A 27,784-nucleotide genomic window follows, 5' to 3' on the forward strand; every position below is an offset into this window, starting at 1 on the left:
CATGCCTGATTTAAATATGGATGTTACCAGATGTTGTAGAAGCAACAGTCTTTTAGTCATTCATTTTGGACAGAGCCGTTGAAATGCACTCGATCTTGCCTGATGGCTGATCGTCAGCTTGGTGTGTCCCAGGGTTTAGACACGGTCTATAGATAATAATTAAAATATTAATAAAAAAATATTGAAATTAATGTAATAAATTTAAACTGTAGGACAATAATCTATTTAAAACCATTTGTTGGTTTATTGATGTCCCCCTCTAAGTGACAGCAGGAGAACAAGAGGTTTACAGAGAAGCCTGAGCCAGCATCACCCACCACTTAAGTCCAACAGTAAGAGAGTTAGGTCCATGAGTGCAGAATTGTCAACTGATGGAAAAATACTTTGTCTGCCATCCCAAAACAGTGAGGACAGGGAAAGGTCAGAGCCTTCTCACACTAAAGTGAGCCAACAGACCTCAACTTCAAAATTAAATGCATCAAGATTTCCTCTGCCAGAGGAAAGTAAGTAGTCCCTTTAATTGTACTGATATTGCATTGTGATTTGTGTTAGTGCTAAGTGGTATGGCAAAAAATCTGAATCACAGTATTTTTTCTTTTTCATGATTGGAAATGTATGTAGTTCTCCACTTTGCATCAGGTGTTGCGTCTTGCAGGTTTATTGTATTTTATATATGTACATATACTTCTAATAAAAATAGGAGTTTTCAAAAGCGTGATGTTGCAAGTTTTTTTTAGCGGTGTGAAAATGTGGGTTGTACAGTAACTCATTTGCATACACCAAAATGGGTTGCTGTGAGTATAGGTGTTTTTGACAAGGCAAAAAGGGTGTCGTTTACACAACTATTGAGTGTTTTTAAGCAAAACATGTTACAGACATCTCATGAAGACCCTAAAAAATCAGGACAACTTGTTGAAAATGTTAATTCGATGAGCCCTTTAAAGTTTGAAGTTGTTAACTGCTGTACTCCTATAACTCCTATACGACCACAAAAAAAATGTTTTCACTCTCTTTCTCTCCTTTATTCTAGAATTCCAGAAGAAAGTCCTTCAAATACTAATTGATATACGAGACACAGTAAGAATTGCTCTGAGAAACACTGATGGGACTGCATTTAATTTGAAGCCAGCCAACAACAATGTGGAATTCCTACAAATAGAGAGTCGTTTGGAAGACAAAAATGAAAGAGTAGCCTTGGTAAGTTTCAGTTGATCATTGCAATTAATTACAGTTTAAACCAAAAATGACTTTCCAAATGTTATAGGGTTAGTTCATCAGTAAATCATTTTTGCTCCATTAAAATTGCCCATTTTTAGGGCTGGGGTATTCCATTAGTTAATCCATAACGCTTATCAATATATATAAAACTGGCAATAAAATAAATACTTGTATTTTTAACTAACATTAAAAAATCTTTAGCTCATTCATTGTTCTTTAGTGTGAGTCAATACATTAACAAATTTTAATTTTGCATTTATTCACATATAATCATTGATAAGCGCACATGGAGACAGTAAACACAAACTTTAAACGCAATTCTATTGTGTCAAGTTAATCTCTTTTTTTTTCCAGCAAGCATATTTGAAAAGACTTGGAGGTGTTGATTACGTTGATATGGTGAAAAAATCAATGTCTGCGTAAGTACTTTTTGTGCCAGACATCGCATTATTTGTCAGAGATACAATCAGCTACATTAACTGTTTAAACGTTTTCTTCAATAATTATACATTCATGTTTGTTTTTCAGAACTCTCTCAAATGCTGTGATGTCACAGATGAACTTGAAAGGAAAATGTGGGAAGCTGCCATTTTCTAAGTCTGTGCTATGCGAGATTATCTGTGGTAGGTAAAAAATAAATAAGAGCATAAATCATTATGGTCTTTTTTAATTTGTGTTGTGCTTATCCAAATGACAATTTAGTGAAGTAGTCCAAATTTGACATCGGTCGTGTAAAAAGATACTGTATCGTTCCTCTGTTGTTCCTCTTGTACTAGTAATGGTCAGAAGTTAGCAGCAACAAAGTGTTCTTTTGGCTTCACAAGTCAAATGTTTGCACATATTTCTTAAGATACAGTGAACTCTTAATGTGATCCTAATTAATCATCTTTGGTACATCTTTGGAAAATAGTTGCCAACAACACAGGGTTTTTCATGTATGGCCATTTTTTGGATCTAAACTGTTCTTATTTTTCTCTTTAGACGCTGTCATCAACACACACAACACTACAAGATCAAAAATATTAGAGACCATGTCCAAATTCTTAAAATATGCTCCAGAGAGGATAGGTGGTGGTGGCCGTAAGAAGACTCTTCCCTGAAGACCTGCTTTGGCTAAAAAGGGTTACATTATTCTCTAGAATGAAATGTATTTGTTTCCTTACAGTTTTGCGTTTAATAGGCTGAGAAGTTGCTTGATTAATAAATTTAGGAAATTATCAATGTATTTCATATTACAGTTTTATTATATTATAGTTACTATATATTTTTCTTATATATACTGTATATATATATGTTAAACATGGATATAGACATACACACACGTGTGTATATATATATTCTAGTTAATGTTTTTTTTCTCTTTCTGGCATATTGTTTTGTATGAAGCCCTTTCCTCAAAATTGATATGATTTATTTAATTTTAGGGTTTAATGATACTTGTAGAATGAATGATTTTTTATTTTTGTTGAATGAGAAGTTTGGAGAAATAAAGTGTATTTGTATAAACGATGTTTTTATTTTCATTCTGGCATATCTCTAGCAGAGCTTTTCCCTCATACAATGTGGAACTACTCACAGCTGCACTAAAATAATAATGTTTATTATTATTAAGTTAGATAATTTCTTATCAGGCCAGGGTCAAGTTGCATTCATTACAATTGCTTTTAAAACATGGCCTGCAAAAAATCATGTGGCATAGTAGCTCATTAAGTGTTGAAAAGACGTTGAAACAGTAGCAAATTAAATGTTGTTTCATTTTGCAAAAACAATTAATTCAGCATTTATTCAACATCGGTTTCTGACCGCAATTCACCCACGTTGAAAGTAAGACGGTGAAACAACGTCGCAATTTCAACGTTGATTCAATTTGCAAAATCGAAACGTAATTCAACGTTGATTCAACCTTGGTCCTTGACGTTGATTCAACGGTGAATCAACGTTGAAATGCCGGCTGGGATCTATCATATGTATTTCGATCTTAAAGATATTTGTTTAACATTACGTTATAAAAGTTCCCTTGATTGTATTTTGTTCAAACTTTTGTGTAGTGTTAAAATACTAAAACAGGAATGTATTTCTCTGTTTCAATACACAGCCACTAGATGGCGCATCTACGCCATTTATACCACACAGCACCCAACCCCCAGCCCGTCACAAAAACATTTTGCACTTTACGCGGGTGATCCCAGCGAGCTAAAAAAAATTAAAAAATCTTTATTTATACGAAAAACATCTAATCCCTTACATCGTTAACATCGTATTAGCACAATTCAGTCGGTGAGCACGCACGCACGCACGCACGCACGCACGCACGCACACACACACACACACAGTTTTTAAGTAAGATAGGCTAATTTCTGCCCGAGTCCCTGTTCATTTCCGACCATATCTGGCAAAAAGACCTACAATTACACTTTACATCCCTCCCGAATATTAATTAGTTCGCGAATTTTTCCATCTACCTTAAACTTAATTGGCCTAATCGAAAATTTCGAAATAATCGAAAAACTTACCTTTCATGTGGCTTGAAAGTAGGGCTGCACGATATTTTATTTAGGTACCACTAAATGCTATTGCAATCGAGCTGGCTGCGATATGCAATGTGTCAATATTTTTTTAATGTAGCTTGTCTGTGAAGCACGGCTCTGGGATCAGTAGGAAATGCTGCTCGATCTAAAAGCAGTGCGAGTTTGAGTCGCTTATAATGTGCATTTGAAAAAGCAACACCCGTCAAACATGATCATTATAAATATACTTCATTATCATAAAAATACCTGAGGAGGCTTGAGTAACAGTGATAAAAAGATGCCCATAGGCATTTCCTAGATTCTAGAAGGTGTTATGGTCTTCTTCTGCAGTGCGTATTTGGAGTTTCCGCACGAGAGCGCCCTCTGGCTTTCGGATGCAGCAGCATTTTCCCGTACTTCACTCAAAAGCTGTGCATAAATCACGTGATATTTATCGTCGGTTTATCGTGACAGCCCTACTTGAAAGCGCAGCTGGCCGCATGGTGAAGAGCTGCACGTCCTTTCTGCATACTTTGCAGGTGGCCACTCGAAGTCCACGTTTTAGCCATAATTTGTCATTTTCGTCCTCCAGCCAACGAGCATTGAAACGGCAAACGCCCGGCATATTTTCATCTCCTACTCTGCTCCACCAGAGGGCGCACATCCAAAAGACTGGCAGATAAAATTATAGCCATGAGCCGATTTTTTTCGTATTTTCGTTATGTGCAAAATGTATATTTTATTTCAAAAGAAAAATTCTCCGTAAAATTGCGAATTATTATGAAAGCAACGAAATTAAAGTTTTAGGCAGTTTTAAGCACTTGATCCCAAATCCAATCACTTTTCTAACCTTAAAATGACTATATTCAAATTCAATCATTTTACAGGATTTAAAGCACCCGTACGAACCCTGTCTGTTGCTCCTTATTTTGTTTTTAGTTTCCACATAGAGAGTCCACGGTGGTCCACAAAACATCCTGTTGCACAATTTGGTTGTACTCTGTCTTGTTCAGAGCCTATCAACTGGACAAACCTTTTACAAATACTTCATCATTTTGATTTTGATGCTTTGGTGTCTGTCACTGGGTCTAAACTCGTGGAAAATGTGGAACTGTCTGTAGACTGCCTGAATGAAAGCTTGTGTGTCTGGGCCGTCTCCATCAGCCAGAAATGCCCCAGTTTAACAGAACTCAAGTAAGAAACAGATACATTCATGTATTAAAAAATTTTTAAATCCTAAAAGTTTATTTTCAGGTTTTGTTGCATATATGAGGAACTTCATCTAAAAGAAATATCTAAAGAGATATTACATGTCTCTACCTTGTGCATGCCTATTGTGCACATGCCTTTTGTGCCACTTATGTTGCCGACCCCTTTCTTATGTAGATTAATTGTTTGAAAATGTGTAAAAACATTACTGTGTTCAGTTAATGTTCTATTCTAATTTTCATTACTTTCATTAATGCTGTTACATCATTATTATGAAATTACAAAGTATGAAACATGAACTCACTCCCTGAAATCTGATTTGTTTAATGTGTGTGTACTCTAGGATTAATGCTAGGTACTTACTGGAGGATGGAATCATTATCTTGCGAAGGACAAGGCAAAACTGCACAATGACATTTAAAGGGTACATCTTATTTTCTGAAACATCAAATTTGTTTGCTACACACATTTTTTACTTACTGCCCAATCCAAATAATACAATAGATGAATGTTAAAGGACCAGTGTGTAATCTAGTGACAGAAATGCAATATAATATATATATCTCTGATGTCTTCAGCGGTGCATAAAGACCTTATAGAATGACACGTTATGTTTTTCTTTCTACATACACCGCGGGTACACTAGCATGGAATTCGCCATGTTGTTCTACAGCCCTAAACGGACGAACTGCTCTAGGGAGCGTAAATACATTTCGTTAATGTGTTACCTCCTTCAGCAAAGAAGTGAAAAAGTGACCACATCTTAGTTCTGTGCAACCACCGTAATGCTTCGAAAGGGAGTTTCTCAACCTCACCACTAGATGATGCTAAAATCTCCACATTGCACCTTTAAAGGAAAATTTCCCATGTTTTACTCGCCCTCAAGGATTCCTGACTGTATATGACTTTCTTCTTGAAGAATACTGCAGTAAGAGTTATAATACCACGTATCCTCTTTCTTCCAAGCGGTAGAATCGGTTTGAAGGGGGGGGGGGCAATTTTTGAAGCTCCAAAAAGAACTGCTCGACACGGCTCTGGTCTTAACAAAGGTCTTTTGAAGCGAATCGATGCGTTTGTTTGAGAGAAATATCCATATTGACAACGCTATTAACGATCATGTCTAACTTACATTATCCCTTGGCTGCGCGTGAATCAAAGGCTTGTTTTTACGGCAAATGACGCAAGCGTGTCATAAGTTCCGGTGACGAACACAGCATTTTTCGTTTTGTTCCAACAGGATACCGTCTCCTCTGTGTGGGAACTTTCGTCACGTCATTTGCCGGAAAAACAAGCCGCGCAGCCAAGAGATAACGTAAGTTAGATATGATCCGACTGCATTATTCTTCGAGAAGAAAGTCATATTCAGTTAGGATGCCTTGAGGGTGAGTTAAACATGGGGAAATTTTGTTTCTTGGCTGAAGTATCCCTTTTAGCAAATCACAGTGATTGTACTCTGTAGAAAACATATGAAGGGCTCTTTAATGACTCAGTAATGTGATTTCTGCTCTCTGGTTTGTAATGTAGGTTAAGATGCAACAAGCAGTCTCAAAAATGCACCCTTAATGAAGAGCGTCAACTAAGCTGCAACCAGATGGTGACAATTCACGTAGATTGCCATGGCTTTTCTGAGGAGGGTTTGCGAAAGTAAGTTAAGCCTGAAATTAATCTAAAGATCTTGATGGTTTTAATAACAATGAGAATTGTTATATTGTTATATATATTCTGTTATATACAGGTACATCTCAAAAAATTAGAATATCGTGAAAAAGGTCAATATTTTTTGTCACTCATTTCAGAAAGTGAAACCCATATATTATATAGATTCATTACACATAGAGTGAAATATTTCAAGCCTTTATTTCTTGACATTTTGATGATTATGGCTTACAGATAATGAAAACCCAAAATTCAGTGTCTCAGAAAAATAGAATATTACACAAGATCAATAAAAAAAGGATATTTTAAACAGAAATGCCAGGCTTCTGAATGTTCATTTCTATGCACTCAATACTTGGTTGGGCCTCCTTTTGCATGAATTACTGCATCAATGTGGCGTGGCATGGAGGCGATAAGCCTGTGGCACTGCTCAGGTGTAATGGAAGCCCAAGTTGCTTTGATAGCGGCCTTCAGGTCATCTGCATTGTTGGGTCTGGTGTCTCTCATCTTCCTCTTGACAATACCCCATAGATTGGGTTCAGGTCAGGCGAGTTTGCTGGCCAATCAAGCACAGTACCACCATGGTCATTGAACCAGCTTTTGGTACCTTCACAGTGTGGGCAGGTGCCAAGTCCTGCCGGAAAATGAAATCAGCATCTCCATAAAGCTTGTCAGCAGAAGGAAGCATGAAGTGCTCTAAAATGTCCTGGTAGATGGCTGCATTGACTGTGGACTTCAGAAAACACAGCAGACCAACACCAGCAGATGACATGGCAGCCCAAATCATGTGTCAAAACTGTGGAAACTTCACACTGGACTTCAAGCAACATGGATTCTGTGCCTCTCCACTCTTCCTCCAGACTCTGGGACCTTGATTTCCAAATGAAATGCAAAATGTACTTTTGTTGTAAGCGAATCAATACTGTTTTTATATTTTTGGCCTCATGTGATTGGACCGTTCTTAATGCCTCTCATTACCGCTCAGCAGATTGTCATTTGACTGACAGGTACTGATTAACGTGGAAGCAAGCGAAATTATCTCGAGATGAAAGAAAATTCGGTTTTATCTTTACAAGAATACCCGTTACAAAGGCGTTTGTATGAAGAAAAAAAACGGATCAAGGAGCTTGGACCAGATTGACCCAACTTGCAAATTCAGCAGCAGTCAAGTGATCTTACACTCGGTGCTTTTCCGGCACTTCTTATGGAAAACGGAGTTGGCTAGCTGGATGCGATGTAAGTCATGCCTTTTATTGTTTTCCCTGTTTGCTGTTTCAAAGTCTTGGCACCGAAACGTTGTGGACAACAACAGGGGTTTGCGATTTAAAAAATCTCTCTGATAAGTGCAAGCAACATGAAAGTAGCCGCAGCCAACAATGAAGAGGTCACAAAAAATCGACACATCCTGTCTAGAATAATAGACTGTGTAAAATGTTGTGGCGCATTTGAGCTGGCTTTGCGTGGCCACAATGAGAGCGAGAGCTCAGATAACCCCGGGATATTCCGTGGCTTGGTCGACTTTGTTGCTTCTCTTGATGGAGTTTTGAAAGAGCACCTCGAGAATGCCTCTGTGTTTAAGGGAACTTCGAAAACCGTGCAGAACGAGCTGTTGGACTGTATGTTGTCTGTTATGAGGGAACACATAATCCAAGAAGCACAAAACAGCGATTTTCTATCAATCCAGGCCGACGAGACCACTGATATTGCCACATTGTGCCAACTTGTGCTTGTGCTGCGCTACATTGATGGCAAAAGCAACGTACAGGAGAGGTTTCTTGCTTTTATTCATCTGCATTCAACTACAGCTGATTCCATCGCTACAGCACTAAAAGAGCATCTTACTGTCATCCTTCCAGAGGATCAGAAGCGTAAACTCATCTCCCAAGCGTATGATGGAGCCAGCGTGATGAGAGGTGCCACTGCAGGTGTTCAAAGGAAGATTCAAGATGTGTACCCAAATGCCCATTACATCCACTGCTATGCGCATCAGCTCAATCTAATAATGCAAAAGGCCACTTCTCACATACCCAAAGTTAGAATTTTTTTTCTAACTTTGGAGGATTTGCCAGCTTTTTTTTCAAGATCACCCAAGCGCACAGATGTTCTTGATAAAGTAGTTGCCCATAGACTACCAACATCAAGCAGTGTTAGATGGAACTTCCACAGCCGTGCCATCAATACAGTGTTTGAGCACAGAGAGGGCCTCATTCGCTGTTTTGAAACTATTGGAGACTCAGGTGACTTTGACCCTGTTACCACCAGAGAGGCAGGAGGCTTTGCCATGCTGCTGGAGGATCACGATTTTAATTTTTTTCTGCAACTTTTCCACAACATCATGCCACACGTGGACATCCTCTATGCCAAACTCCAGAAGAAGGACATAGATTCAGTCCACATTAAGGGGAGCATCCAGCAGTTCCAGCAGGACATACAGAAGACCAGGTAGCAGCTGTATTCCTTCTTTCGAATTTGTTATCATTATTATTGTTATTAGTCATACATTTTCTTATTCCTTTGCAGAAATTCTGGGCAAATTAACCAAAGCAGTGAAGGAGCTTCTCAACCAAAGAGGCGGCGGTTGCTTAGTCCAGACGTCCATGAACGGATTGCAACAGAGGTAAGTTTATTGTAGTCCTTGTTACTCTGCAGTTTTTCATAGAAAAGCTATCAAAGGAAGCTATCAAAAAGAAAGTAAATATTAACAACAAGTTAAACGGCATGGTTTCATTTACCCTCTTTGGGTACTAAATGTGTTCTCATGTCTTTGAGTTTATAAATGTTTTGCTTAAATATTGTAGCAAGAGTAGATCCTTTGATATTGGGCTTTATTAAACTTTATATAACCATACTACATTTATTTACAATGCATATTTTACTGCAAGTCAATCTATTTAACCATTTTCATAGTCTTTAAATTGTGATCTAAATAGATTTGTTATTCATAGGTTTCCTCTAGTGGTGTGCCCTCTTTATCTGATTGATATGAAAATGGCTGTGTAAGGCACCACCCACTGGTCCAGTGACGGTATCCAGAGGCGTGGCGAAGGCTTCACACGTGTTCTTGTCTTCCTTTGTTTAGTGAAACAGTATTTGAATGAAAGCATATTTCACTTAATTACCTCTATTTTATCTGACTCCAATTTAATAATATCTTGACTTCTCATTTAGTTTACGTTTAACTTTTATCATTAATAATTGTGAAATTTGGACGGATGTCTGATTCCTCTGTTTTATTCTAAATTACACTCCTTCATCCGATTCTCAATGTCGCTTAGAGTCTCGCGCCGGCCGTTATACGCGGATCTCACGGTCACAAACTCGCCAGTCTTGGTCACTGCCAGAGGTTTCTCTGACTAGTAATGCTCAGATGGCCGTCTCCAACCAGCACTTCCTGAAACATTATTTGATCTATTCCCCTTAGACTATAAAAACTTAAAGTAATGATTATTTCCAACCAGAGGTCATGACCACTCCATAGAGATAACTAGACCAATCTTACTTCCTCTGACGGTAGCTTTATATAATCATGCCATAGTTTCCTATGTACACTTAGTTAGAATAATATTACAATAACCAGAGGTTTTGGTGACTTGCCCTATTTAGATTGGTCAGACAACCTATGTGCTGTTCTAAACAGAAACGATAGCCCCTACGGTCTAATTACACTTAAACTAATGCCAAGTAGTTAGTCGGAGCTCTAGAATCTCAGCTGGAGTGCCCAATGCTCCACCTAATACAGGATTCTAGTCCGTCACTAACCTGAATGTAGATTTGCGGTAACAAAGGATATAGCGTGATCTACTAAAGTTTATAAACTCAGAACAATACAGAATGAATTCAAACATAACAATTTATTAGCCAGGTAAGGGAAGCATAATTCAAAATCCAATTCAAGGTTCAATTCAATAATCAATGGCAATCAATATAAATCAATAACAAATAATAGAAAATCATAAGAAATAAAGCAAAGAGAAGTTCAATGTTGCATACCTGGCAAGAGACGACACACAGGTATTTGTGCGGGAGATCTGGCTACAGACTCCCAGATATTTTTGTCAACTTCCCTTAAATACCAAAGCAGAAAAAAGCATTATGGAAATATTCTTTAGAGTTAGGAATTTGGCTGAGATTGGGTCTTGTGATCCTTGGGGCTGTACTTCATCTGCATACAGTAGGTGATTGGTGAAAGTCACCAAATGTGTGAGAAATGTTCCAGCACTGGGGGAAGTTTGCTAAGTTCTTACAAAACTTTGTCATTACATTCTGTTGTTATGGGAGTGAGACCATTGTACCAGTTGCACTGAGACCTTTTGGATGATACCAAACATGTGTATGTTTTTTGTGTATGTGTCGTGTTCTTTTCTTTTGGGTGTCCTGCATTGAGTGAGAGGGGAGGAAAGGAACAATTGGGGGTGCAGGGTGAGGTCTGCATCTGTGATGCACTTGTGTATGCGTCGTTTGAGATGTAGGTGTTAGCTCAGTAGGGAGTTTGCTGTACTGGAGGGAGTCTGTTGTTTCTCAAAGGAATGTGTCCTTTTGGCTCAGGTTTCCACTGTATTGAGAGATGCTCTCTGTCCTTTTCCCGAGATGATTATCTTTTGATCAGGAATCGGTGTGTTGTTCTTTCAGGAAGGGGCACCCTTTTGGCCTATGTTCCCCACTGTGCTTAGAACCGTTCTTTGTTTCTCAGGAGAAGAATAGTCTCTGGTCGGGACATCTTGGCTCCGACCTTACAGCTAATAATAAAAAAATGCTATTAGCGCTCTATGCATCAGAAGTTCATGAAACTGGCATGTTTGTCTAGTCCATATGTATGAAGTTTGGATAAATCAGGGATTCAAACACTGAAACTGGTCTCCGTCTCTCTATAACTTAAAACTGATCACTTTAAATGTTGCAGTTGAAATTGACATTTTGTCATCACTACATCCTTTTTGTTTTTGTCCTTCACTCTGTAGGTCTGTGACACCATACTCCAACACACCATGGAACGGTTCTGCTTCACAAGCTACCTCGTTAGTGCCACCTTGCTGCAAGCAGACAGGTTTGAACAGTACACAGTGGCGTTTCCTGAAGATGCACTGAGTAGGACTTTGAAGGCAGCTAAGCTAAAGACAGAGCTTAGTCTCATCTACTACAAGGAAGAGTTCAGAACCTGTTGTGGTGCTGTGGACCTACTGCAGCTGTTTAAGGAGAACAATCTTGAAGAAGTCTTTTCAGAGACTGTCACTCTTCTAAAGATCCTCATCACCACACCCATGACCACAGCAGAGGCTGAGAGGTGTTTCTCAACTTTGAAAAGAGTTAAGACTTTTCTGAGAAATAGCATGACCCAGGAGAGGCTAAATGCATTGGCCATGCTGTCAATGGAGAAGAGAATGGTGACTGAGATCATTGACTTTAACCAGAAGGTCATTGAGAAATTTGCAAGTCAGAAAGAAAGGAGAGCAAAATGTTTTTTTCAAATAGTGTTAATGGCCAATGATTAGGTAACTATAGTGTTTTGTGTTTTTATTTTGAATGATTACCTTGATTACTTCATTACTGATAATAAACCCACATTCAATTCAAATTCACTGATTCATAGTACATTTATTTGCATGTATTAACATTGACTGTAATAATGATACATCACCTGATTAATGGCTATTTATAGTCCTGCATTACTGACAGTTGGATTTTCAGTTTGTTTGCGCCCCCCCAAATATTTTTAGCACCAGCCTCCACTGCCAGGGCCTCTTTTTCAATAGTAGAATAAGCTTGTTGTGGTATGCTAAGTTTCTTAGAAGTAAGCCACAGGCCTATCAAAACCTTGATAGTCAGCTTGTAACAAAACTGCCCCGATGCCTACTTCACATGCATCCACAGCCAGTTTAAAAGGAAGTGCGAAATCTGGTGCTCTCAACACAGGTTCGCAGGAAAGAATGGCCTTCACCTGCTCAAACACTGACTGACATGACTCCGACCATTTACACTTAACCCCCTTCCGGAGCGAATTGGTCAAAGGTTCAGTCACCGAGGCAAAATTGGGAACAAATCGCCGATAAAACCCACACATTCCCAACACTCGCATGAGCTCCCTCCGAGTCTTTGGAATGGGTAAGTTCAAAATGGCCTGAATCTGTCATGGTCTTGGTCTGGTCGGGATGTTATCTGCACGTGGGTTGTTGTGTTGTTGTTGTCGGGCACGTGGAGAGTCGTTTGCTGTTCGCGTGTTCGGTGTCTGCGTTTTTCACCCCGCCCTCGTGTCTCCTTAGGCTTCCCCACACTGGTGATTTTCCATCCCGCACCTACACGCCTGTTGACACATTACTCATTAAGCACTCATTCCCGTAATTACCCCACACCTGCCAATCCTTTCTATCTCGTTATGTTCTCCCTTTTATTCCCTCAGTGTCTCTCGTCTGTTGTCTGACCATTGCTCGTGTAAGCCTGTGCAGACTGACCCAGACGCTGCTGCAGCACGTCTGACAAAGTTTAGTTTCTCTTGTCTTGTTCTAGTCCTTGTCACAGTAAACCTAGTCTAGTTCATCTCACCTGTCTCCTCGACCCTTCTTCTGTCGTTGGCAGTTCCCGTGGGCGTTTCACCCGTTACTCGCCGTCTGCAGTCAGCCTTCCTCTGGAGGACCGAAGCAGTTCATCCTCGCCGGAATTATCTTCCGGACTTCCTGCACGATACTCGGGCGGAGTGAGGTATCCTAGCGCCTAAAGACTTGTCCTCTCCGCTGGGGTCCTATCCTCCGCTCTCGCTGCCGTGCTCAACCACCCAAGGATCTCCACTTCTCACCGCCGCGGGCGGTAACGCTCACGGTTGGGTTTCTATTGTGTTTTGGCTGACTGTGTGCAATAAAGTTCTGTTCCACCGCATTTGGGCCGTTCCTGTGTTTCTGTCATGACAGAATCTTAGCCTGTCTAGGAAACACTTGACCCTGTCCCACCTAATGTCCTAGATAAGTCACTTGTCCCTTACCTATCTCACACTTCATTAGGTTAACCACTAACTTGGCCTGTTGCAATCTGCAAAAAAAATCTTCCAGATGCTTTAGATGGTCACTCCATGAGCCACTGTATACCACCACATCATCAATGTACACAACAACATTCGTCAATCCAACAATGAGAGTGTTCATAGCTCTCTGAAAAGTTGCTGGGGCATTTTTCATCCCAAATGGAAGAACTTTACACTCATAAAGACCTCCTGGGGTCACAAAAGTGGAAACCTCCTGAGCTCTAGGAGAAAGGGGGACCTGCCAATACCCCTTTAACAGATCTAGTTTAGTTACATACTCTGCCCTCCCCATACGGTCAATGCAGTCCTCCATCCGAGGGATAGGAAACGGTCTTTGTGACCTGATTCACCTTCCTATAGTCAATACACAACCGTGAAGTGCCATCTGATTTTGGTACTAGCACCACCGGTGAACTCCATTCACTTTGGCTATGTTCTACCACTCCTATTCGTATCATATACTCCAGCTCCTCCTCAACCCTTTTCAGCCTCACAGGACCCAATCTATAGTGATGTTGCTTAATGGGAAGGGCGTTGCCAATATCCACATCATGTACAGCTATACTAGTACGCCCAGGGACATTCTGGAATAATTCGGGATATTCTGCTATCAAAGCCACAATGTCCACTTGCTGGGTAGCCGATAAGTGCGTAAGGTGCCGAGCAAGATTTTGCATGGCCTCCAACAGTCTCAAGGCCACCATCCACCACATCAGAAACCCTTTCCGCTGTAATACAAGCTACAGGAGTACTCACTTCTGATCTCCCTACATATAATTTCAAAAGGTTTATATGGCACAGACGGGACTTGATCCTTCGATCTGGAGTACTGACCACGTAATTGCGATCTCCCACTTTCCTCTCAATCACATGTGGACCACAGAAACGGGTGCTCAGACTATCTCCCCGCATAGGTAGAAGCACCAACACTTTGTCTCCTGGCTTAAAAGATCGTTCCACTGCCTTCTTATCATACTGCAGTTTCATCCGAACTTGAGCTTTCTTCAAATTCTCCTGAGCCACTCGACAAGCTGTGACTAAGCGGTCTCTGAAGGTTGCCACTTACTGAAGTACAGATTCCCCATTGGACCTGTTCACGAGTCTCTCCTTTATAATTCTCAAAGGTCCACGGACCTCATGTCTGATCACTAGCTCAAAAGGAGTAAACCCTGTTGCCTCACTCACACTGTCCCGTATTGCAAACAGAAGAAAAGGAAGGGCTTCATCCCAATCCCCGGGATACTGTACTGAGTAGGTCTTAATAGCAGTCTTGAGGGTCTGATGATATCGCTCAATCACCCCCTGCGACTGAGGATGATAGGCTGAAGAAACACTCTGTTCGATCCCAAGTTCGCTCATAACCTCCTGAAATACTCCAGACACAAAGTTCGAGCCGCGGTCCGACTGTAATTGCCGCGGTAACCCAAACCGAGAGAAACATTTCACGGTATTCCCTGCGTGCAACTTTCCCTGTGTTCGAACTTGACCGTGTGACTATATCAGTTATGTGTGTAATGATGTATGGCTGCTAAGTGAGACCAACCAGAGAAACTCGCTTACCTGGTGGCGACAATCTTTCTCGGCCTTCTGGGCGAGCCCAATCCTTGCTGCCTCAGAGCGGCTAGCCCTCGTGTCTTTCCCACGAATCCACGTGCGAATCAGAGGGTAACTCGCCACGACGATCCCTTGCGCAACGTAAAGTCCAATTGGAAACCAAAACATAACAAAACAAAATAAACAAAAGAAACTCTCTTCATTGGGGGAAGTAAGTCCAGGGGAGGGCGATAGGTTTGAATATCCAACAGCCGTAGACTCGACAGGCTCACACCCTGCTGCATGCCAGGCTGCACCCCGCCATTGTACTGCCGTCCCATTCTATGTCCACACCACTGGTATTTCACCTGTGACTCATTCACATCTGGCCACGCCTACCAGTCAGCAGCTCTCTTACGGCTCCCATATCAATATGTATTTTCCCTAACTTCCACTAATCTCATAACACAGAACAGCTAAAATCCAATGTGTATGAAATAAACATATACACATGTATTGACTGTTGATGCTGTCCAACTCTGTTGGCAGTTTAAAGACGAGCATGGATTGCAGTGATGCAGAAAGTCTCTCCTCATCTCTTCATTTCTTTAACACAGATGGAAACCTTGTGTGAGGATCTCTTTTACACTTGAATCTTAATCAATTCCTATTTAATATGTGTGATGTTATCTATTAGAAATCACTACTAAATAGTCACACAACTGCTGCACAACCTTTTTACTAATAAGTGTAAGAATACTCAGAGCCGTTTCTTGCTACAGTATATGCGGACAATGCGGCTACATAAGGCCCCGCAGCCACCAGGGGGCCCTCAAACTGCAAGTTCAGCCTCACATTTTATTATATTTTAGAGAATTAAAAGTACCTGTCTTTATTTGCATGTATTGCATGCATTCATTATGCATTCATTTGCAAAGCATGTAAGTGTTCATGGGGTAATCAGGTCAAAATCACCTTTGGGCTGGGCTGTCATGTGGTATGTGACGTCTGCCGACAGGTCAGACGGCATAATTGACAGCCGCCCACCTTCCACTGAAGTGATGAGAATAACGGTAGATGCTAATTACAATGTCATCGAAACGTACTTGATTATTCATATATATGGTTAATTTTAAACTACAATACAATATATAACTACATAAATAGTTTTTTTATTTATTTTTTATTAATTGTGCAATAACATGGATGCTGGTCCATTATATACTTATTTATTTAAGTAAGTTTAGTTAGTAAGTTCAAAGTTTACGTTAAACATTTTTCAAGAACACACTGTATCTGTTGCATTTATTAATGTACTCTAGCCTGCTTTCCTCTTAAAATGTAACAGACTGCTGCATCGTCACAGAATATATGAAAAAGTTATGAATCTCTACCTCAGAGAAAAAATAGGGGCCCCCAAATAGTATCTCGCATAGGGCCCCCAAACAGCTAGAAACGGCCCTGAGAATACTAATAAGTATGTATTTCTTGTTGACCCCTGACCTACAGGTTGCATGTGGTGACGTGGTGTTCAGGACCACAGAATGTACCATCACAGTCTGAAATCATTCTGAAATACCCACGATTAGAGATGTCCAGTATGAATCTGAAGAACTTCTTACAGGACTTCCATGATATTAACTGCATTACCGAAGAGTATGTCAAAACTAATACCACTTTTCGCACTGTGTGTATCTAGGTTACATTTAAAGTTCATACTATAACTTCTCTTTAAGCCCTCTCTCTGTATGTCTGTAGGAGGGCAGGTTTTGATCAAAAGGTGGATTCTCTGTTGTCTCATCTCTCCTCTTTGTCTGGGTTGAGTGTGATCATTATTTCTGCTCCCCTCCTGACTGAGATATGGACGTCCAGAATCCTCTTCCTCATTCAGTCCTGCAGCAGTCTGACAGCACTCAGGTAAGCATTATGTTCTCTTTGTGTACAGTGTGTATGTGTTTGGTATTTGGTTTCTGTGTGTAAATGTGTGAAAGAGCAATAACACTTTTACAGCCACATTAAAAATGTCATTATTAAGGGATTCTTGATCATTAAAGGTGAATTATGTTGCACGCCTTTTATTGTACTTTTTAAAGTAAACTGTATTTCACTGCTCTGAGGTTACAGAAACACTCAATTGTCTGCTGAATCTGTTATTTTGTGTACACTTCTGTTATAGTTTTAATGCTGCTTCGTTGAGCAGTAATGGTGCAATGTGTCTCCCTGGTCATTTACAGAAGGAGGGAATCAAATTACTGAAGGAGTCCCCTAAACATCCTCGGTGTACTCTAAACATTAAAAGGTTTGTAATTTACACACATGTCTAAGGTAATTAACTCAATGTAATCAATAAAATAAATACAGAAGTGGTGATGTGTGCTGTGTTTCTGTAAAGATTCAGATGTATTTCTGTCAGGGCCACTGTCGTCAAATATTTAAGGTTGGCGGAATGAAACTGTTCTGGGCAAACTCTCCGCCTGTCCATGCAGCCTTGCATGGACTAAGCGGGAGCGCATCAATACATGTCCCCCCACCTGGCGAACCAGAACAGTTCATGATGCGTACAGGATTCAATTCAAATGATCCAACAGATACAGGCAGATATGGAGGAGATGGGGATGGAGGTGGGTTTTGAGTGCGGTACGATTAAGCAGCTGATAAGGAGCAAAGAACGGCAAATTAAATAGGATGCAGTCTAGTGTGTGCTGTATGACTATTGGTTAATGTTGATTAGCTGCACCTGATGTGATCGGATGATGGAAGCTTGACTCACATGACCTGCCAGAACTGATGCTACGCTTGATATCCACTGACTGCTGCCATCATCAGAATGATCAGATCGGAGAACTTTACTGCAACCAGAGTGTGTTTTACTTTGTTACATTACAACACTGCTCTCTTGTTTGTATAGTTTACACTTAAAGTTTCACCTTAAAATTATTTGTTGTTTTTTGTTAGTTCAACTTAAAAAAGTTACCTGGTTCCCTTAAAAATTTGAGATAATTCAACTTAAAAATATTATTTAACTCAATGAATTTTATGCAAACTCTTTTTTGCTGAGTAATATTTTCAAGTGTCGAAAAAAGTGACGAACCCAACCGGTTGGTTATAAATTAACCTATGCTGGGTTGTTTCAACCCAAAATGCTTTAGTTTTTTTTATTGCGCTTAACCCATTGTTGGGTCAAATATTACGGAGCCCCTTTAGCGACATGGGGTGGAAAAAATATGAGAGAAGAGAAAATATTTTTTTAAAGGTTTTGCGTTATCTCGCAAACATGTTTGCGTTATCTCGCAAAACTTTTGCGTTCTCTCGCAAACATATTTGCGTTATCTCGCAAAACTTTTGCGTTCTCTCGCAAACATATTTGCGTTATCTCGCAAAACTTTTGCGTTCCCTCGCAAACACATTTGCGTTATCTCGCAAAACATTTTGCGAGTTCTGACAAACACTTCATGTTTAATGTCCTGCTGGCAGAATTTAAGACTAGCTCCGTACATAAACATTGGTCTATAGTCGCAGATTCCCGGACCAATAACTCGTGAGTTAAACGTTCTTATAACACAAATGACACCTCATTCTATGTAACGTAAACAATGAATTTTAAATTAATTTTCCACAAATCGAGCCTTGTATTGATCTCAGGCGGGAGCCGGCTGAGACAAGACCGAAGGGATCGTCTGTAAAGTGCAAAACCCGAAGATCATTAGGCTACGAAAAATAGTCATTAACTTCAGTGCTACATACTGTAGTATAACTAAAACCAGTTTAAATTCAGCAGGAGAGCATTAATATGTAAACTGAATTTGGTGAGACCACAGTGTGTAACATTTAAGTTATTAATGACTATTTTTGTAGTAACGCTTTCGGATTTACAGTCACTTTTCAGACAGTTTCTTTGGACTTGTCCATGTCGCCTGCTCATATAGAGATCAATTTATATTCTCGTTTTGAGGAAGACTAGGTTGTAGATCATTGTCTAAGGAATTATGTGTTATTTGTGTTATAACAACGTTTAGCTCACGAGTTATTGGTCTGGGAATCTACTCTGAACCGCTCCATTGTTAATGTACAGAGCGGGACAACAGGACTTTTGAATGTTTTGCGAGATAACGCAAATATGTTTGCGAGAGAACGCAAAAGTTTTGCATTCCCCCGAGAAACATTGCGTTCCCTCGCAAAACTTTTGCGTTCTCTCGCAAACATATTTGCGTTATCTCGCAAAACTTTTGCGTTCTCTCGCAAACATATTTGCGTTAACGCAAACGTTAACGATAACGCAAAAGCTTTAAAAAATATTTTTCTCTTCCCTTTCATACTTTTTCCACCCCATGTCCCTAAAAGGGCTCCGTAAAATATAAACATTTTCATGGGTTAATTTAACCAAATGGTTACATTCATCCCTTTTTGACCCATGGGTTAAAAAACAACCTACCATTTTGTGTAAGATATGGGAACAAGTTCTTCAATTGTCATGTTTTAAACTATGTCTATATGTCTATCTATATCAATTGAGGTCAATGGAAACAAAAAGTGGGAAAGAAATAATGCGAAGAGTGGTTAGTTCTAGTTCTTGATTCTGATTGGTTGTGCCATGTTCTAACACCCTGTCTACACCGGACTCGAGCAGCATGATGCGATATATAGAACCCACTATATACCGAAATTCTGCCCCAACTGGATGCGGCATAATATGACACAACAAATGCATTCTTAATGGTTTCTATTATCTTTTGTCACGTTGCATCGCTGCTCGTGTCCGGTATACATGACAATGTATAAGACATAGCAAATCTCCCAAGAACATACAGCTGACCGCATTATTTAAATATCATTGTGCCACTGTATGTTGCTGCTTCTGTGTTGCTTGTGAATCGCTTTGTTGTTTATTAAATTACAGTTTTTTCAAATGTCTTAAATTTTTGAAACTACAGCCCCATTTCTCAAACTCTACACAATGCCACCAAACACACACACATAATGCAAATTTAAATTTCACACACATCTTGCAAAAGCAAACAATTCATTCAAAACTATTTTAACTCTTCTAAAAATGATATTTTTACGTAGTACCTCTACACACAAACCAAATAATTAGCCACATACACACCAAACTACACGCAGAACAATGTAAACCATTATTCTCTGTCATTTTCTTGTTCAGTGTGCTGTGGAGTGCACAGGAGTTTATCATAACACTCACACTATAAACAAAACTGCAGGGGGGTAAATATTATATTATAAAAACATTGTACTTTCATTGTGTTTGACTCACACCGTGTCTACACCGGACGCGACCGTCGCATCGCGCCTCGTCCGGTGTAGACACGGTGTAAGGGATCAACAGTAACAGACACATTTGAAGATTGTGATATGCTTGTTACTGTCATGCAAAAAAATATTGTGCATGCTGTCTTCATCCTCTCATAATCATCTTTGTCCTACTTTCTACATGTACAGTAAGTGAACAAAAAAGTTGGAAGTGTTTCACACACTTGGTGTCTGTAAATGTGGTAGAATTTTTAAAGTCAATATTTTCCCAATGAAACACATTTAAATGTTGTTTCTATTGTAAAGACCGTTGTTTAGAGTTTTGCAAAATGTTTGTTTTACAAAAGAAAACTGAGTTTAAGCACGTAATGTCTTTGCGGTTTTGCAGATCTGATCTGAAGATTAGGTGAATGGTTTCACTGAATGGGCCTCAAGTATCACTTTTAGTGTCTAAGCAATTTAAAAAACTGTAATATCATAACATCTTATTTGCTCAGTTTCATTTAATGAAAACTTGCTATTGAGTAACCATTTAAAATATAAGCAATAAGCCCCGTGAAGCCTCAGTTTAGAGTGGTTTCTTTAGTAATCAACAGCAATCTGGACAAAACCGGTTTGTCCTCCCAAACAAATATGATGCTCCTGACCCAACCCAGTAAATTATTTGGTTATCCTTACTCTTTTCTTCTTTTAACAATAATAGCATTGTAGATGCCTTACCTTTACAGAAACATTGTGATCAAGAGTACATTTTATGTCCTTGCTGTATCTAATATTTAAAAACAAATCAAAAGTGGTGAGTGAATGGGGATCCTCTTCTGACGCTTCAAAAGGACAAACATTTTCTTAATTAACAAACGACACATTCCTGTTGTTATATCAACAAACGGATAGCTGTTTACTTGTTGTTTACTCATTTCCTTTGGGAATACATAGGCAGATAAAAACTTCATCAAACAACAGAATATATAAAAAATTATTTTCTACACAAAACCCATGTGTGTGCCTTCAAGACCCTTAAAATATGTGTGGAGTCATATGGAGATATTTCATAACGTTTTTTATGTCAACGTTTTTGTTTTGAAGCTTAACACTGTGGCTACACCGGACATGACCGGCTTGTTATTAATGGGTTTGTTGTGCCATGTCGTGCTGCATCCAGTGTGGACAAAATTTTTAATTATAATGGGTTCTAATGCGTTCTTTTGTCGTGGTGTAGCACAGTGTAAGAAGAGGATCCCCGTTACCAGAAAAACAAACTACACTATAACAACTGCTTTAACAAATCAGCAAATTGTTTTTAAAGATCAAAGAAAGTCATAGAGGGTTTGAACTGTGCAGAGATGAGTAGCCTAAGTAATGACAAAATTTTCTCCTTTTAGTGTACTATCCCTTTAATAATCATAATGATGGTATGTTCTTTTTTTAATGATGGTAAATTCTGATTTAAGAAAGTAAACAAAAGTAATCTGACTCTTATTATATAACAATTATTTTAATAATTGTACATAAATTAACTAATTAAATTACATATCATAATTCATTTTCATCTACTTTTTGAAAAAAATCTTGCTTAATGTATTAGAAATAGAATAAATGTATTTATGTTTTGTTACATAAAATAAAAAGTAGATAAAAAAAGAAGCAAGGATTTATTCTTTGATGATACATACTCTTATTCAGGCAAAGTTGTCTACTCCTTTCAAAAATGAGAATCTTTACAGTTGCTTTTTGTACCCAGCTGCATGCAAATAACAAATTATTTGTATAATCTCTCAGCAGAGTCTAATGGAAACTCGTGGCACAGACACAAATGTAATCTATCGATTCGTGTCACAGACACGAATTTCCCTTTTTCATGTCACTCAGCACAACTTTCAAGTCGACTTCTCAATCTAACGTATTTAAATACGCTGTAACTTTCATATGTATAAATATATATCAACGCAATCTGATGTGAATTCGTACCTATTTTACGAGGTGGCTCATTTGTGTGATTTCCTACAAGCTCATTCGTATGTTTTCAGCTAAATTTGCCTTTGCGGCTGTGATTTTAGCATTTGAGGTGGGGACAGGTGTTGGTTAGCCACATCCTAAAATATGCACGACTACCTCTGATATCAGGTTATAAATATATACATGTATATACACATGCGTGTAATTAAAGTCTTTTTTGAAAGTTTGTGATGACTGACATGAAAAAAGGGGGAAATTCGTGTCCATGAACACGAATCAGTAGATTCTAAATTTCGTGCTATTCCATGAACTGCCATGAGACTGGGTTGAACCTATATATAATCTATGCAGTTAGATCACACAATTTTAGAGTTGATTTTGAATAAACTCCTAACCCAGGATAGAGAGGTTGAGTGAATGTGGTGTGGACTCTGTGGATGAGGGTCATTATTGTGTCAGAGATGATGTAGAAGGACAGAGTTCCTGCACTGTGATCCACATACACTCCTATTCTACAAGATCTGGAGCGAATTAATAGTTCTTGTTCTTTGTCATTGTGCCACATGGTGTAACTAAAGTTTACTGAGTCAGGATAATTGAATTGAATGAATGAACTGAAAAGATTCTTGCAGTACAAACTCCAGGACTGTTTATTATACCCAAATGCACTCTTATCATTACTCTTCCTCTTGATTTTCTTATATGACACTGATATATCCACCTCACCACTCCACTCGACCTCCCAGTAACAGCGTCCACACATACTCTCTCTACACAACACCTGAGGATCAAAATCAAATCTTTCTGGATGTTCAAAATACAGCTGGTCTATATCAGTATAAGAGATCATTTTGTTCTCCTGAGACAGATAGAGGTTTTTATTCACTGTATTCTGGTCCAAAGTGAACTGATGGGAATCTAATGGAGATAAAATAAAAAATGAGTCTTGAAATAATATCTAAGCAAATCTTGTTTTGAAATGCAGACAACAACAATGTGGACTCTATTTTTAATATGTTTTATTTTCAATAATATTTCTATTTTTAATGATAGGTCAAAATGTTATTTACTTCAGTCTGTTATTTACATACCTACATTAGGTTGACCCAATTATTTTAATTGTTAGATTAGACTGAAACAAATCCTTGGGCTAACAACAGCATGTTACCACTTTTCACAGTTAGGAATAGGGTAGGAATTGAAAGCAAATGTACTGAAAACAGTATATTTATGCCAAATTCTTATTGCCTAGCAACCATAAGCAGCTTATGGTATAATACAATGAAGTATTACCAAAGTCCCTTTATGTTTGGTATTACTGTGTTTTATTTTTGTATGTTAACTTACATTGTAGGAACTCCTCCCTGGTCTTGGGTTCAGGTTTGGAAACAATCTCAATGTACTTTACTGTTGAGGACCAGAGACAACTTTAGTGTAATATTCAAGCACATTATATGTACCGACAGTAATATTATAGCTTATTATTTATTTTGTCAAGATGAAAGAATCATTCATTAAAAAGTGACATTAAATTTTCAGTGTGTTACCTCCATCAGATATATGACCCAATTCTCTTTTGCAGAAATTTATTACTTTTGTTAGTTTAGTTAGAGAATTTCCTACTTCATCAAAAGATAGACGTGAACTGACAGTGATGTTGAGTGACTTTGTATATCCAGGAGGAACAGAGAGAGACTGAAAACTCTATACAGACACAAAGACAAACAACATAAACAGTTAGTAAAGCAATAAGCCCCGCGAAGCAGTGGGTTACAGTGCATTTTATAATAGCTGTTATAAAATGCACTGTAACCCACTGCTTCGCAGGGCTTATTGCTTTTATAAAACGGTAATTCCATATGCGTAGCAAGGTTTCATAAAATAAAGTAAATAAAGTGATCTTTGGGCTATGTAACGCGCGCGGTCAGACGTAATAAAGAACTCGGCTAAGCCAATCAGAATCATGGACCAGAACTGACCGTTTTATAATAGAAATTATAATCTCTTTAAAACATGCGCCTCTTTTTCTAAACACCACTGTGCTGTTTTTCAGATTTACCTGGAGGAAATGGATGTGATCATCTGTGTGTGAAAGCTGCTCCAGCTCATCATCTCTCCTCCTCAGATCATCAATCTCCTGCTCCAGATGCTTCAAGAGTCCTTCAGCTCGACTCACTTCAGCCTTTTCCTGATCTCTGATCAGCTGTGTCACCCCAGAGCGACTTCTCTCAATAGAGTGGCTGAGCATGGTAAAGATCCTTTCACTTTCCTTAACTAATGCCTGTGCAGAGCGCTGTAACACACACACACACAGAGGGATAGAGGTGCGTTAGAATCAGTAGAATCAGAGCATTAGGATCATCTCTTACTGTTTCTTCACACAGTCTGTTACACACCGTGGACTTCAGTGGGACTGTAAAGTGCTCCAGCACTGGACTCCTCACTGAGTGTGAAGCAGCTCTTCCAGCAGTTGATCTTCTGATCAAAACTCACCTTATGAGTCTCCACAGCCTCTCTCAACTCCTGTAGCTCCTTCTGTTTTTTCTGCATTCTTTTCTGCAATTCCCTTTTTATCTCTACCAAATTTTCCTAGTGGGAAAGGTTACTGTTAAGGGCATGTATCTGATACCCAAGAATATATTACAAAGTATTACAAATGCATCTTTGTTTTTAAATGAGTAGAATCACTATTTTGAAGTAAATCACATTTAAATTGATAGTTCACCCTTAAATGAAAATTAGTTGTTAATTCATTCACTCTAATAAAGACAAAATATTGTGAATTAATAAATCAACATCTAATTTTCATTTTGACATGAATTATCCTTTTTAGGTCCTTTTAATTGTACTATTGTCAAATAAGAGTTGAAAAGAGCATACTAATTTATAAACTAAAACTAGTCTGTATACCTGTTTTTCAGCTTTTGCTTCAGAAACTGAAACAGTGTCATGATGTCTGTGTTCATCCATTGTGCATAGAATACAAATGCACTGCCGATCTGTATGACAGAAAACTTCCCGCAGTTTATGATGCTGAGAACAAATCATCTCCTGTAGTCGTTCAGTGGCATCCGTCAATTTGTGTTTCTTATGTTTAAATAAATTTTTATGTTGTTCCAGATGATTTTGACAATACGAATTCAGACATTCAAGACAGGACTTAACAGCTTTGCGTTTTCTTTCAGTGCAGGAATCACACTCCACGTCGTCAGGTCCAATGAAATAGTCAGCAGGAGCTCCTTGGAGGTTCTTCACCATTTCAGCAAACACTGTATTCTTTCCTAAAACAGGTCTTGGAGTGAAGGTCTGTCTGCACTGAGGGCAGCTGTAGACTCTCTTCTGATCATCCTGATCCCAGCAGTCTGTGATACAGCTCATACAGTAACTGTGTCCACAGGGAATAGTCACTGGATCCTTCAGGAGACCCAGACAGATTGGGCACTTGAATTCCTCCTGAGCTACTGAAAGAGTGGTATCTGCCATTTCACAGCAAAATTTAGCATTATCTTAAGAATAGAAATGGTGAAACACTAAGAAAGTGAAACAAAACTTAGTAGAATCTCAGATACACTGAGAGGGAAGTACACAGAGCTTGTTGTTTTTCATAGAAAAGAGGTGTGGCTGAAAGAGAATCGGTAAGACAAACAAAGTGAATACAATTACCCGTCTCCTTGACAACAAACACACACCTTTTCCATTACTTCATTGTATTCCATGAACTGTGTCAGCCAGTTTTGACTGTCACACAAGCAGAAATTATATACATTATTATTTAAAAGCAAACTGACACTAATTTTACACACAATTGTCTGCTATAATCAAGATTTATATGATTATATTCATTATATTATTTTTACAGTATTTTTTTTATTTTGTAATCATAAATATAACCACCAGTAGGGGCACATTACACATTTTGAGTTTCTTATCACATAATAATGCAAACGCCATGTTATGTGTCATATATTGTGTATGTCTATGTATGAAAGTGAAAGTGACCTATTAGTCAGATATGGTGACCCATACCCGAGATGTGACCTCTGCTTTTAACCCATCCAGAGAGTAGTGAACACACGCACAGCAAGTGGTGAACACACGTACACCCGGAGCAGTGGGCAGCTATCACTGCAGCGCCCGGGGAGCAAGTAGGGGTAGGTGCCTTGCTCAAGGGCACCTCAGTCGTTACCCGCCGGCCCTGAGAATCGAACCGGCAACCTTCTGGTCACGAGTCCGACTCTCTAACTATTAGGCCCTCTGAAAAGTGTGTTTATCATGCTTTAAAAACTGGTTTGGCAGGGCAGCGCATGTAGCAGGCAAGAGTGTGACGAATACGTTGCGCAGGAATTTGGAGAATCACTGCAACTCCTAGATTTAAATTAGGAGAGTGTGTCTGACCCCCAAATAGTATCGGGAAGGCTATTCCAGAGTTTAGGTGCTACGTATTGGAAAGCTCTACCCCTTTGGTGGATTTAGTTATTCTAGGTGTTATCCATGAACCCAGATGAACGTCATATGCCCATCCCTAACTAGAGATTACGCCAGCTCCATCTGAAAATCCCGTGCCATCCTCCTGCGAGAGCCTGCGGACTGACTGACCATCCCAGCTCAAGCAATTCCATCACCACCCAAGGGCAAAGTGACCAACTGACCATCCCAAGCCGGACGGTTCTGGCTTGTCAGTAGGCTCAGAGGGCTTGTCAGCAGGCTCGGAAACGGGCTTGGAATCAGGCTCGGAAATGGGCCATGATAGGGCCCCTTTAATGTCCTTGGGCAGCGTTGCGGGATCCCCTTTAATCCTGGCTTCCTCTCCCGGGTATAGCGGATCAAACTCCCGCAACAGCTGGTGCAGCAGGGGGAGCTCTGATGTGGGAGGTCCGCGTCGAGGTGCAGGCTCAGATGAGCGATGGGGCTTTGGCTCGGTTGAGCGTCGGGGCGCTGCCTCGGGGGAGCTGTGGTGTGGGAGCGCCGCGGCATCCATGCCGTTTCTTACGGCTGCGGGGCTTGGTGGAGGACTTTGCCGAGATGGTGGGGTGAGTTGGGGTGCTCAACGTGTGTTCGGGCGGGATCGGATGATGATCGTTCTTATCCGGAGTGGCCTCTTCCACACAGAAGCGAGAGCCATTCATTTCCAGGATAAGATCGATAAACTCGACCATGGGTCTGTCCCGGAATTTAGTCATCATCTAATCCCATCACGAAACACACGTTAAGTGAGCAATCGTCCCAACTCACCTGATGGCAGACGTCAAGGAAGTCGACCATATACCTCTCCAGAGGACGACCGTCTTGGTGGAGATGGTATATGAGAATGTCCTCTGGAGAGGTGAAGTTGATGTAGTCCATCTCTGGGGGTCTAGTCTTCTGTTACGTAACGGTCACTGACGACAGATGAGGAGGTAGAAGGATAACACCACATTACTTTTACATT

The 27,784-nt window shown here is 39.6% G+C and overlaps 2 protein-coding genes across 3 annotated transcripts; one reads left to right on the top strand and one right to left on the bottom strand.

Annotated features, from left to right (window-relative positions):
- The first annotated feature begins 5,338 nt into the window (after positions 1-5,338).
- LOC130550141 (zinc finger MYM-type protein 1-like) lies at positions 5,339-15,062 on the top strand. Of its 2 annotated transcripts, XM_057327524.1 has the most exons (5): positions 5,339-5,358; positions 6,459-6,578; positions 7,122-9,032; positions 9,111-9,207; positions 11,549-15,062. In XM_057327524.1, the coding sequence occupies exons 3-5, from the start codon at positions 7,945-7,947 to the stop codon at positions 12,077-12,079; spliced, it is 1,716 nt and encodes a 571-aa protein (XP_057183507.1). In that variant the 5' UTR covers positions 5,339-5,358; positions 6,459-6,578; positions 7,122-7,944; the 3' UTR covers positions 12,080-15,062. The 2 variants fall into 2 exon arrangements, with proteins under 2 accessions (XP_057183507.1, XP_057183506.1); XM_057327523.1 differs by lacking the exons at positions 5,339-5,358; positions 6,459-6,578 and having other exon boundaries at positions 6,675-9,032.
- Positions 15,063-21,952: 6,890 nt separating this feature from the next.
- On the bottom strand, positions 21,953-25,915 carry LOC130550148 (tripartite motif-containing protein 16-like). Its single transcript, XM_057327537.1, has 6 exons — positions 25,267-25,915; positions 24,850-24,945; positions 24,416-24,649; positions 23,904-24,060; positions 23,704-23,763; positions 21,953-23,274 (listed from the first exon to the last, which is right to left on the bottom strand). The coding sequence occupies exons 1-6, from the start codon at positions 25,837-25,839 to the stop codon at positions 22,700-22,702; spliced, it is 1,695 nt and encodes a 564-aa protein (XP_057183520.1). The 5' UTR covers positions 25,840-25,915; the 3' UTR covers positions 21,953-22,699.
- Positions 25,916-27,784: the final 1,869 nt, after the last annotated feature.

Source organism: Triplophysa rosa, unplaced genomic scaffold (assembly GCF_024868665.1).
Source record: "Triplophysa rosa unplaced genomic scaffold, Trosa_1v2 scaffold246_ERROPOS420716+, whole genome shotgun sequence".
NCBI classification, from domain to species: domain Eukaryota; kingdom Metazoa; phylum Chordata; class Actinopteri; order Cypriniformes; family Nemacheilidae; genus Triplophysa; species Triplophysa rosa.

Coding starts and splice junctions, on each gene's coding strand:
- LOC130550141 (XM_057327524.1), top strand. CDS start 7,945: ATGAAAGTAGCCGCAGCCAACAATGAAGAGGTCACAAAAAATCGACAC. Junction 9,033..9,110: donor CAGGACATACAGAAGACCAG/GTAGCAGCTGTA, acceptor ATTCCTTTGCAG/AAATTCTGGGCAAATTAACC. Junction 9,208..11,548: donor ATGAACGGATTGCAACAGAG/GTAAGTTTATTG, acceptor TTCACTCTGTAG/GTCTGTGACACCATACTCCA.
- LOC130550148 (XM_057327537.1), bottom strand. CDS start 25,839: ATGGCAGATACCACTCTTTCAGTAGCTCAGGAGGAATTCAAGTGCCCA. Junction 24,061..24,415: donor ATCACATCCATTTCCTCCAG/GTAAATCTGAAA, acceptor GTGTCTGTATAG/AGTTTTCAGTCTCTCTCTGT. Junction 23,275..23,703: donor CAGGGAGGAGTTCCTACAAT/GTAAGTTAACAT, acceptor TATCTCCATTAG/ATTCCCATCAGTTCACTTTG.